Source organism: Strongylocentrotus purpuratus, unplaced genomic scaffold (assembly GCF_000002235.5).
Source record: "Strongylocentrotus purpuratus isolate Spur 01 unplaced genomic scaffold, Spur_5.0 spur5_scaffold_2, whole genome shotgun sequence".
Lineage (NCBI taxonomy): Eukaryota > Metazoa > Echinodermata > Echinoidea > Camarodonta > Strongylocentrotidae > Strongylocentrotus > Strongylocentrotus purpuratus.
The window spans coordinates 14,341,550-14,354,647 of NW_022145605.1; the positions used below are offsets into that span (position 1 = coordinate 14,341,550).

Here is a 13,098-nt window from a genome sequence, read left to right on the forward strand (position 1 = left end):
ACATTGATCATTTTTATACTGTACATATTATGATTTACTTCACAATATTTCAAATATTGGGATAATATCCTATATTTTGAGCCGGTGTGGCCACATTCAATTTTAAAATTACATTAGACAATTTACAGTGTATACATCTCTTTTTATACTGCGAATTTTACCATTTTATCACGCACTGAGCAACGGTCAAAGGTCATCAGCAGCGTTCATCGAAACGGTTTACACGTTCCCATTCGTTTCAATTTGTGTTGGTTTTATTGTTCAATGACATGACGTGTGTAAACTGCCGATTATTTTTTGTTGATTAAAGAGATGGGGCCTTATCAGAGCGAATTCACAATTATATTTTAAACATGTTACTCTGATTATGGATGATAAACCACCACCTAGTAGGAGGTCATCTGGACACAGTGATAAATCGAAAAAATCTAGTAAAAAGAAGAAGAAAAGCAAGCACAACAAAGACCGCAACAAACGAAGCCCGGACGAAACAAATTCAGATAGTGCACTGGAAACGAGTAAGAAATTGTTTGTTTTATTGAATTAAAAAGATATTTATTTAAAAAACATCAACATGTGACAGATTTGGCCTTGGTGAGTTTGACAGACAAATGTCATTACACTTTGATTGAGTTATTGATTAAGTAGGCTAAACTAAAGACAAGTTTGATGTCCGTTTAAAATTTGTTGAAAAAATGAAACTAAAAAAAAAGTAGCCTAAACGGAGTATAAACTAAGCGTTACTAAGGGTCCTTCTTCTTTTTCGCTTGGCTTTCTCCTTCGAGAACTGCAGTTGGTGCAGATGTTGGTTCTATATTGCATACAAAAAGAATTGGGGAGTGTACAGACAGTATCAAACATCACGTGGAGGTCAAGTAAAAACTAAAAACTGAGACTGAGAGAGAAATTGTGAAAAAGTGAAGGGTTAATCAAATCAGAAAGTGAGGTGTGAGAGCAGAAGCCAATTAACATAGCCATGGCAGAGGTTTTGTAAAGCATTCACCCTTAATTTTGTTGTTACAATAATAATGCCTCTCCCAGCATCTTAGCCAGTGAACAGTGAGTGAGAAAGTTTTCTCAAGGCATAGACCTTCTACTAGCTATAAACGTTCTAGTGCAGTGTAGAGTGGAGGCTTTTTACTGGGTTGATGATACATGTAATTGATATACAACTTAAGAGGTGGTGGGGTATACACCTTCCAGTTGTTGCGCCTTGATAAGAACTGCCCGTCTTAGTCTAGGCGGGTGGATGGTTGATGGGGGAAGTTTATGCACACGGTCATGGTTGTTGGAAAGGAGCTGAACAGAAGACTTTGAATTTAAAGCTTCTTCTGTAAGCCTGTAAGGTTAGCTCTCAGCTCTTGTATGGCCTTTTTCACCACCAGCTTCCAGGTGTGGGGAGGAGGTGGAGAGCTGATAAGCTCTTCAAGAAGAAGGAGTTGGTATTGTGTGAGCTAGTCATCTAATCTCTTATTGGAGCATCGCCTGGCTCTCATACATGACTTTTTGTTTTGCTCGTGGGTTCGAGTCCTGCGCTGGGCAGACAAAAATGCAAAAATAATTAGATCTAGTACAGCTTTGAAGTTTGAAGTTTGAAGTTTATTTATTCCACATTTTACATAAAAAAACGGTTTATATATATATATATATATATATACATAAGCAAGTTTAGTGAAACTGCAATATATATATATATATATATATATATATATATATACATGTATTTTTTTTATACAGGTGTATATTATATAAGAGTAGATTTCACACAGGAAAAAAATTAAACAAAATAAAAGATTTCAAATCAAGTATAATGTACGGAAAATAAGTACCAAATTTGAGGTAAGCGCGTCCCTCCCCTCTCTCTCTACTTGATGCAGGCTCAGATTCAGGGGAAAACACTCCGTTACTTGGATTAGAAGGTTATTAACTGGAGGTCCTGTTTATAACTTTTGTAGGAGAGTCACACCATATGCTTGTTTAAAATATGCTAGGGTGTAAACCCAGTGTTTAGTTTGCCTGCATACAAATCTGGTAATCATTTTACAGAGCTTCGTGATAGGCTGCATAGCCCTTTGAACAAAATAAGAAGAACTCAGTGATACTCAAATGATATTCTTATTGCTCACTCATTTTGGAAGTTTTACTCAAGTAGATCACTTGAGTACATGTACATGTAAATCCATTACAAAATGCACACCCCTGAAACATGCGCAATTTTGGCTCGGTGTAAAAATGTCAGAGGAAAAAATGTCAGAGGTAAAAATGTCAGAGGTAAAAATGTCAGAGGTAAAAATGTCAGAGGAAAAAATGTCAGAGGTAAAAATGTCAGAGGTAAAAATGTCAGAGGTAAAAATGTCAGAGGAAAAAATGTCAGGTAAAAATGTCAGAGGTAAAAATGTTAGAGGTAAAAATGTCAGAGGTAAAAATGTCAGAGGTAAAAATGTCAGAGGTAAAAATGTCAGAGGTAAAAATGTCAGAGGTGAAAATGTCAGAGGTAAAAATGTCAGAGGTAAAAATGTCAGAGGAAAAAATGTCAGAGGAAAAAATGTCAGAGGTATAAATGTAAGAGGTATAAATTAAAAACAAAATCATGTGGCAAGTTTGTTATGGTTACACCCGGGTTATTAGGCTTATCGAAAAAGAACAGCGATGGATATTCTGCAGTTGTTATTTCACCGCTGCTTTATTTTCCACTTTCCCAGTTAAATTTATTTACCTTTCGGCCCCCAATGGTGACTTTTTGCCCGATTATTGCTGAAGGAAGACGAGGGGGGAGGGTATTTTTCTTCTGGGGCACGGTGACCCGGCTGCTCTCCCCCTTCCTCTTATATAATGCTTTGCTAATAAATCCTTCCGAACAGTGGTCAATGCTGAGGCAGAGCAGGCAGACTAATGGGACATGGTTTCTACTCCGAGTTTCGCGCCTTGCAAGCAATCATCAGGCAATTGATAGCATTCTTGAACATGATTATCCTACAACCTTGGTACAAATACCCCTAAAATAAGACTTAACTCATATCCTGCCATGAGACTGCTAGTGCGCTATTGTTATAGTGCTCTGTGCACAAAGCAGAGTAGCGGTGCCACGTTCATGCTAGCGAGCCACCGCTACTCTGCTTTGTGCACGCAAGGGCGCACATGTAATAACAGTCATTGTTCATGCCCATTGCACCGTTCCGAGTGCTTTTGCAGCGCTATTGAAAGTACCATCGCGTGCATCAGATTATCGGCTTTGGATTACGCGTCTTTGTATACAACAGTCAGATTGGATTTTCTCGAGTAATTTAGCAATTTGTTTTTTTGTAAAGATTTAATTCACATGCACTTGAACCAACCTTAAAATTAACTTGGCACACAGGAGATTTGTGGCTGGCACAATAGGGATTAGCACTGTGGCACTGGGTGCATTGTATGGGTGGCAGCTTAAGAGTTAACTAATAAAATACAATTAGAATTACTCATGAGTAATTCTTATTATATTGTATTCAGGTATTGTATTAGTTAAGTCTTATTTTGAGCGTATTTACCAAGGTTGCAGAGGAATCATGTAAGAATGCTTTCTTGTCTGATGATCGCTTGCAAGGCGTGAAACTCGGAGTAGCAACCATGCATGTCCCATTAGTCTACCTTATTCAATATTTATATACCGGTATATTATGCTTTTGTAAAAGCACATGGTACTGGTACACTGAGCAAACTTCTGGGGAAAAAGATTTCTAAAATCGAGAAGTTTGGCCATGTTTTATAGGCTGAGTTGTCGCTCCATGCATGGTGTAATTATTAAATAAAAAGAAAAGTCAGTACAGCCCCCAAAATAGGATCAGATATCTATGAACCCCCCCCCCCCCCACTTCTCCTTCACTTTTGAAGATTGTTGGACATTTTAACTGCGTGGCAATGACTACTATTATATGTAATTCCAATAAATGCATATTTCCGACAATTCCACTTTCTTGTGGGCTTGGTATTTTGATACTCTGAAACAAAGCAGAAAGCCATGTTATCAATGCTAACCGCACCATCACATTCCCGAAGTGCGCGCGTTGCAATAAAATATTGTCGATTACTATTGCGGTATTAAAGAGTCTGGGGGAAAATCAATAAGCAGCTTTGTTACTCCGATACAAAGCAGAAAGCCGCCGATGTTACATCAATTAAAGAGAAGGTTGAGTTCTGGGGAAAGGTGAACAATAATGTGTGAGCGTTTGTTATCATTCTTATTATGCAAGTGTGGAAGAATTAACATCAAAGAAAAAAGTTATTCCCTGAAAATCTATTTCAAATGACTTCATATCCCAGATATGACAAGTAACAGCTTTAAAATGAGGCCCGATTTGTATGCCATATGTTTGTGTAGTCCCATATCAATATCTCTCTGTGTACAGTGCTTGTTACTTTACCAAGAAAGGGCCAACGATTTTATCATTTTGATGACTCCAAAACCTTGCACTACATACCAATACTTAGATGTTTATGCTAGATGATCAACCTTTTCTGATTGCTTCCACACCGTTTCTTTCACAATGCAATCGCAAGACCAGAACTCAACTTTATCTTTAAAGTTTAAATGCCAACCGCACCATCACATTCCAGAGAAGCGCGCGCTTTGCAGAGGTTCGGTTTAAATTACATCGTTATTTATAATTGTCGGAGAGTTTAAAAATGGGATGAGCTTCTGAATCGAGACGGTCTTTTACTTTATGGAGCGGGTTTTTAGTTTTCGGAGCGAGTTTTTACTTTTCGGAGCGACTTCTTGATTTTCTTATTTTTACTCCACTTCTTTTGCCGCCATGAGGTGCTAAAGCTTTAGCAGAGTTCGGGGCGCCCAACCCTTATATGTAACTTTTCGTGATTCCTCGTGATTATATGTAACTATTTGTACTAAATGCACTACTCACTTTAACACTTGACTTTTGTCGAGAACTTTCATTTCTTCGTTTGGACTTTGTTCGTCTCTGGAACGTTACACGCGGATAGGTGCAGGCTGGCACCGGCCAAACCGGTCCGTTTCACAAACATTAACACATCAACCGATTCAAAATATCAACAAATGTTAGACATTCATACATATATGCAAGCCTGATCACACAACAAAATAAATTTCAAAATCTATTTTCCACATTGTATTATCCTCAGGAAATGTACGAAATACAACACACAGCCATTTATAAAATTTACATTATGGAAGAAAGGAATATAATAGACTAGCCCATGCAGTAGCAGTACGTCTCGACATTCAGTGTAATAAAAGTGCTGAGACATGATGATGGCACTCATTTTGTTTTGCCTGTACCTCTGACATTTTTACCTCTGACATTTTTTCCTCTGACATTTTTACCTCTGACATTTTTACCTCAGACATTTTTTCCTCTGACATTTTTACCTCTGACATTTTTACGTCTGACATTTTTTCCTCTGACATCTTTACCTCTGACATTTTTACCTCTGACATATTTTCCTCTGACATTTTTTCCTCTGACATTTTTACCTCTGACATTTTTTCCTCTGACATTTTTACCTCTGACATTTTTTCCTCTGACATTTTTTCCTCTGACATTTTTACCTCTGACATTTTTTCCTCTGACATTTTTACCTGGCACCGCAATTTTAACTAATCAATGAATTCTTCTACTTTGCGACTATGTAGAATATCGTTTTGTGTAGAAAATAAAAAGAATATGTCCAAAGTTTGCTGACATACAGTATAAGAAATGTGCCATTCGATTCATTATTTATCATATTCTACACAAAACACTATTCTACACAGTCGCAAAGTAAAAGAATTAATTAATCTATTACCGGTACATGAGCATAGCTTTATATGGACCATTTCATATTGTTGATCAAATTTTATATGTACCGGTATATACATGTAGGCATACATTAAGAAATGGTCCGACTTGAATTTACATACACCTGTATGGACATATAAGTTGTGAGCTTGTATCATCAGGATTGCAATTTCAAATTTACAAATCAAATATGTAGTTTGAAAGCTATTTTGTTGAACTCAAATTTTCTCAAGCTTTCACCAAGCAGCTCTCCAATTTTTAAAGATAGATTTCAATAAAACAGTGTCGAAGCTAGCTCGCTTTCAAGATAGCCTTGATTTGGAATTCTGTCATACGTCAGACAAACTAAACTTCAAATTATGTATTCTGGAACTGATTGTAGTCAATTAATGATAAACAGATAGTCAGATACATATATAATGCAAACACATGTGATTTTACACCTTTCCTGGTCATGAAATGTTATCTGTCCTGTAACATTGACAGTCATGAAAAATTATAAACTACTCTTTGGTGATTTTTGTTGTTGCGAGTATTGGAATCGTGATATACTTGTTGATGTCACTAATATGAATCCATTTAATTAAGTTACATAAATTAATTATCTATTTATTTATTTATTTATTTATTTATTTATTTATTTATTTATTTATTTATTTATTTATTTATTCATTCATTCATTCATTCATTCATTCATTCATTCATCCATCCATCCATCCATCCGTCCAGCCAGCCATCTATCCATCCATCCAGCCAGCCATCCATCCATCCATCCATCCATCTATCCATCCATTTATTTATTTACTTACCGTATTATATGTATACTTATTCATTCATTCATTTATTCAACTATTTAATTTCCAGGAGCAAAACATTGAACAACAACAATAATTTTGATTGTGTTCATGGATTATTATAACAAGAACAACAAGCAATTCTGGGGATTGCCGACGAGAAATATCATTTTCTGTTTAATTAAGGGGCCTCATTGGTTGTTTAAAAATGGCAAACAGACCATTAACAATTTATACATACATGAAGATACATAATCAAGCATGTACAATGTACAACAGGAAAGAAAAGAAAAATCATCACATGCACAATATTGGTGATAAAATGCATTTGTGCAAAATCATGGTTCTACATTTACAAGTCTGAGGATAAATAAAGGCAACTTCACAAATCGGAATATAGTTTACACAAATTCAATTCAGGTCAGACAACTCAATCATGTAGATTGGAAAATAAAGTTTGAAAAAATGGATATGAGATGTAGAATCGGTAATTAATGATGAGTTTTGAATCAATGTTACTTTACGGTTTACAATCTATCCAAAAACAACCTCTATCCTCAACATCCATTCAAGAGCAGTCTAACCCTTGTATTAAGTTCATTTCAATAGTTGCATGGAAGCAGAAAGATAAGAGAAAGAGAAACAGAATGGCGAGAGTTTGAATTAAATTGGACCAATAATAAGAAATTTATGAACGTTTGAAAATACGAGATCCCTCAGTCTATGGGAATCTCAAATAGTCAGTTTGGTCAGTGACATGTGACGTATAGCCGCGGATAACTCCCCCCGTTTGCCATTTACAAAAATATCTTTAATTTATGTTTTTCCTCCTAAGTGCAAAAATATATTGTGTATAGTAACATATTTCTGAATCTTTTATTCATTTACAGTGGCAGATCCAATGGTGCAAAGAGAGAGAGAGAGAGGGGGGGGGGGGGGGTGATGACGAAAAGAGCCAGAGAATCCTCATACATTACTGAATGTTATGCAAAAAGCATCCATGTCATAATGGACATAATTGGACAATAATTAATGAATGATTTAAAATTAACGCAAAGCATTGTTCACCAATCCCACTGCCTCTTTCTTTAAATTCTTCTGTTATCACGTTTTATTCACGACTTGTAAGAGCTACACTTGTAACTCTAAACCCTAAATAATATAGGAATAATAAAGCTTCCAGTCTCTACAACAAAAGCGAACCCTAAAAGAGCACAGAGTTTGTATTTAAATTGAGATATCGATGGAGGATAAGCCTATTTAGATTATTGATCATCGAAAGCGCTTACGCCGTCAGCGGCTCAGAAAGTATGTCTTTGAAAATACGATTACTCCAAAAAACTGTTGCTGGAGGCATCTTCCTCTTACCTTTCATACGAAATCTGTAACCCTTTGTTTGGCGACGAAGTGTCATCAAAAAGCATTAATCCCGACCCTTGTTCGTCCGTTATTTACAAACTCCATAGTTCTTACGCAATACGTCGCACCGGGGGGACACGTTTGTACAAGGTTTCTAATTCAAGGCACGGCTTTCAATTCTTGAAGGGGATTTGTCTTTTATTCGGACTGATATCGAAGGTTTGTTTTGTCCCGTAAGCAAACATCTCAAAATCGCTTCTGGTGTTGAGACCGTACAGATAAGCACCGTTATATTCAGGAGAAAACAAAGTGTACGCTCATAAAAGGATGCGCCATCTCCTTCAGCTACAGCCATACGGGCTATACTCCAAATGACCAAATCACTGTCACAGAGACGGGCACAGATGAAATCCTCGTCAATTTGCCATGTTTGTCATTAAATCAGTTCGGGAAATGGATTAGTCTTTTGATGGATTTGTGCGTATCAACTTAACATTTATTGCTCGTCTAACATTCTGTCCGATTCTTGAACGTGGTGCAATTTGGAGATCCACCGTAGACTGCATTTGGACGTAATGCACCATTTCGGCTCGTCAACCGTTTCCAGGGAATGTTGTCACGTAACTCCTTGAGACTTGGATGGTGTTCTACATTGTTGTTTCTGGACTCTGAACGAACATGTGCACGACGCATTTTGAATTATTATTAATTGCATCTATATTCCTATTTTCAAGGTATAAATACACGACCTGACAGCTCATATCTCAGACTAATTATCGTATTTGAACATTACTTGCACACGTCTTGCTATTGACCTGGGATATACAACTATAGTACATGGTTCGAGAAAAAGACATAATTTGGCAGCTCATCTTTCGTGTTTGAACATTTTTTGTTGAAGCCATCGTACATCTTGTTTTCAACTTGGGAGATACATGTTTTAGAGACAAAGAAAAATCTGACATCTCACCCAAGACTCTTGTATTATGTTTTTGCATTTGACCATTTTTGTGAACTTGTAAATCTTGTTTTCAATTTGGGATATACATGGTTCGAGATTAAGACAAAATCTGACAGCTTACCTCGTGTGTGTTTGAATTCGTAAAGAGACTATCGAAGAAACAGATATTTTACATTTTACATCATTTGGATTAGTGTGAGAATGTATCTTTTGGAGATAAAGACAACATCTGGCAACTCAATTTAGTTTCTTTTATCAAATGGAATCTGATATTATCTCTTCAACCACCATACTGCCATATATACAGTGGCTTACTCACATATTATCTCATTCTTTATGTATGCTTATCATAATGTTCATGTTTATCACTGTATTGTAATATTTCATGTATATATTTATATTGTAATACTCTGTAACCAGTGGAAAACAAATTTCCTGTAAAGGACAATAAATTATTATACTTACTTACTTATACTTATACTGTTTGAACGTGTAAAATAAGTTGCCGAAGTAGTGCATCGACCTCGAGACGTGCTGAACAAAAACATAACTCATAAGGTCGTGATGCCTTGCTTTGCCAATTTGATGTCGGTCTATTTTTATATTCATAAGCAAGTTGTAACCACCTGCCCCTTTTTCATGTCGAACCTGGTCATTTTTAAAGGGTGAACATTAAACCATCTAAACCGAGCGGTCATCACAACCTTGGCGGTTACTCTGCGGTTCACCGCATCATGTTCGACAACTCTGCTCTCTCCCAGCCAGGCATCAATAATCAATATCCTTCACAAAGCGTATCAATAGCATGATCACATAGCATTGGAACAGCTATTGTCTCCAGGAACATTTTGATGATTGTGTCGTGGTTTTTCGTCTGGAGAGTTTCAATAGACCCCTTTGCTTGTGACTCGTCACCCGTTACATTAGATCACGGCGATATTGATTCGTGACAAGATGGAGATGGAAAACATTTCTGACAATTGTTGTATGGTACTATAAATGAAGTCATGTACGCGGTCTGTTTCGCTACCAAGAATATGTACATGCATCCGCATCAATACTGAGTCATTCTGCTGTATACATTTGTAGCTGTCCGTTTGTACGGGTGACACCTCTTGCTTTTATTTTGTTGTATGGTGCCGTAAACCTCCGAGTGCCGGTTGTAATTGTTTCTATTTGTCTTTGTCTCTACATTATCATGCATCAAAGAAGCTCACCGCTCCTATAAACTTATTTGATTAATAGACAATGAATCGTTGTGGTATTCTGAAGTAAATGTTTTATCGCTCAAATTTTATTTGCAAATCGCACATACGGATGATATCAGTTTCCATCGGATATGGTGTGAAGAGTGAACAACTAGAATTGTCCGATTTCTGAAACGCTTTGGACTGTTACTAAACTTTGACGGTTCAGAGCAGATAGATTTGTTTATTTTGACGGGATATCACAGCAACTCACTCAGGATACTTTTATTTTGCAATGTACTTGATATGATGTGTGTTCTTCGATTACGACGATGATGCCGAAAGGAGAAGACACGGAGCCGCTGCGGCTCCCGGTCATTGACAATGATTTCCTGGTTGCTCTGCCCAGGAGAATTGAAGGATCGAGTCCGCAACCTAACTCAGCCTCTGGTCGTTCGAATGGCTCTCCACGTCACAGAGATGATATTAATCAAAGTGCGTTCAAATCCTCTATGTTTAGACGATATCATATACATGTGTATATACTATTGTACTAGCCGGTGGTGTATCCTCAATATGGCGGTGTATAGCCCATCCGTAAAACAAAACAATGTTCCTACTTGAGGGTGCCTTCTAGCCTGCGGCAACACAGGCATCCCCTACCCCCCCCTCTTTTTTCCCCCTTCAATTTCGTGTTCGTATTTTTACAACGATTAATATCTATGTATCATATCAGTCGTCGATGTTTTCGAGATCGAATATACAACATGCATAATGATAATTGCCTAAACGAAAACAGTTGTTTAATAATCGTACTGCATGAGAAGTTGATACTTTTCTGAATAAATGGGGATGACAGAGACGAACATGTAAATTCTATGTTTAAATATGAATTTACCCTCGCTTAGATTGAATAATTGATATAAAACATCTTCATTGTGATGCATTCTCATATGCCATATCTCTATGCGGTACCTTGTAAAATGACTTTTACATTCGCTTATTTTTCGTCTTGATGTGATGAAGTCAAGACACCACCCTATACACGTGTTCATTTACAAGTTCAGTTCATTTTATGGTGTTATGTAATTTTTTTCAATTCAGATAATTCGTCATGCAGAGAATTATAACTGTAAATGTTTAACGCTTCTAGGCAGTTGCTCAACATTGTTAAAGCTACATGTAGATGTGTAACTTTTCATTACTTTTTTAAATTTTATTTGCAGATCGAAATCGGATAACGCCTGACAACCGCGTCAATAAGAAAAACGGTTCACTTTTGTCACACCCTTCACAATCAAACAACAGCAAGTCCCTCACTTCGGTGTCCATTGGAACTCGGAAGAGCAACAGCAGCAGCGGTTCGGACATACGAACGCAGAACGAATACCTGGAGAAATGCGTCTCGGACATTTTCGAGAGGCAACGGCAACCTTCGGCGCTGTCCGTGCAGAGGAGTGGCAGCGGGAGCTCAAGAGCGACCACCGAAGATGGTCGGGGATCTTCGGAACTGGAGAACGAGGTGGATAACGTTTCGGCAACCCTCGACGAGTGTTTGAGATGGGACAATCCGTGCTCGAATCCCGAGGATGAAAAAGAGAGGATCCGAATTTACAAGGTGAATCGAAGGAAAAGATATCTGATGGACATTGTGAAGCAGAGACGGGATACGGAGGGTGTTCTGAAATTCGCTGTGGAACTTGCGTCCCTGGATCCGGGAAGTTAGTAGAAGATTCGCCCAAATTTTATTGTACTGTAAAGCACAATCAATTTATGCAATGTCTTCCGTGAAATTACAAAGTGAAAATAAATTTTGTGTTCATTTTTATTTATATATTATTAATTTTTGTGTATCATGCGTCTTGAAGTGGAATTTAGACTAAGGAAGAGTAGATAAATGAAAGTCTACATGTTGCACGTGAAAATATGAAAGAAAAGCTGGAACTTATTGAAATTATAAGACATATTTCATTATTCAGTAACGCTTCAACAGTCAACTACACGTACATGAATTCTGGAAGGCTCTTATCCACGTGACCGATAGCCCATTAGGCAGTCATGGCGTTCTTGCAGGCTTTTCTGAAACGTTTTATGTGGGTTCATAGGGCCGATATCCCATAAGACCGACACTCCACAAGACCGAGAGCTCACAAAGCCGATAGGCTACATGTTTGAGACAGATACGTCAGGCTCTTTGGCCTTCTAACAACTTTTCTGAGCGCTATCTGTCACGTGGACTGTCGGTCTCATGAGCTGTCGGTCTTCTAGGTCCCGTTTCACAAAGTCATTTTCCAATGACAAATGACAAAAATCAGTGACAAATCTGCTGCTTCTTTTACCAATCAGAAGCAAGGATTTCACTAGCTTATAACAAAAGCTGTCATTTTTCGCTGATCCAAGTTTTGTGAAATGGGGCCCTGGGATGTCCCGATTCTGGAATAATATGTTCTTGAAACAAGCGTAGTGGTTTGAAGAAAATGATTTAAAGCCTGTAGGTCGTAGTATTAGATTTCGGTATATTTCGGTTGGAAGGTAACTGGTCATTGTTTTATTCATTTCTGTGACGCTTTTGCTTGTGTGTGTGTGTGTGTGTGTGTGTGTTTATTTTTTCAACCGATTAAAAGCGTATTTTGCTGTGAGAAGTGCCAATGTATTTCTTAAATCAAATTTGAAATAACATTAATAAAGTATTTATTCAGGATTTAATGATAGACATTTATTCTATGTATTGTACTGCGCCAGGAGTGTCATTTTTGACAGACATGGCGCATTATAAATGTTCACTATTATTTATTTTATTATAAAGAATGAGAAGGGGAAAGAATTGTTAACTAGCGGTTTAGTTTATATAGGTCCATGTTTTCATCCTATACCGATACAAATCCGTGCCCTTTAAAGATATACTATGTCCCTTTTGCAGCCAACCTCAAATTCTGTAGAACTTTGCAGGAATTATGAATATGTCATGTATATCCTATCTCTGAAATTTAAACGTTAGCAGTGTC

At 37.3% G+C, this 13,098-nt stretch overlaps 1 protein-coding gene across 3 annotated transcripts; it reads left to right on the forward strand.

Annotated features, from left to right (window-relative positions):
• Window positions 1–141: 141 nt before the first annotated feature.
• LOC100889151 (protein LIAT1) lies at window positions 142–11,936 on the forward strand. Of its 3 annotated transcripts, none has more exons than XR_004065210.1 (2): window positions 142–594; window positions 11,320–11,936. XR_004065210.1 is itself a non-coding variant. In XM_003726451.3 (2 exons), the coding sequence occupies exons 1-2, from the start codon at window positions 368–370 to the stop codon at window positions 11,817–11,819; spliced, it is 651 nt and encodes a 216-aa protein (XP_003726499.2). In that variant the 5' UTR covers window positions 172–367; the 3' UTR covers window positions 11,820–11,936. The 3 variants fall into 3 exon arrangements, 2 of the variants coding, with proteins under 2 accessions (XP_003726499.2, XP_003726500.2); XM_003726451.3 differs by having other exon boundaries at window positions 172–518; XM_003726452.3 differs by lacking the exon at window positions 142–594 and adding an exon at window positions 9,485–10,588.
• The last annotated feature ends 1,162 nt before the right edge of the window (window positions 11,937–13,098 follow it).

Bases quoted from the DNA above. Each gene is read 5' to 3' on its own strand.
- LOC100889151 (XM_003726452.3), top strand. From the start codon at position 10,426: ATGATGCCGAAAGGAGAAGACACGGAGCCGCTGCGGCTCCCGGTCATT. The intron at 10,589-11,319 runs GTGCGTTCAAAT...TTTTATTTGCAG, and splicing joins CAGAGATGATATTAATCAAA to ATCGAAATCGGATAACGCCT.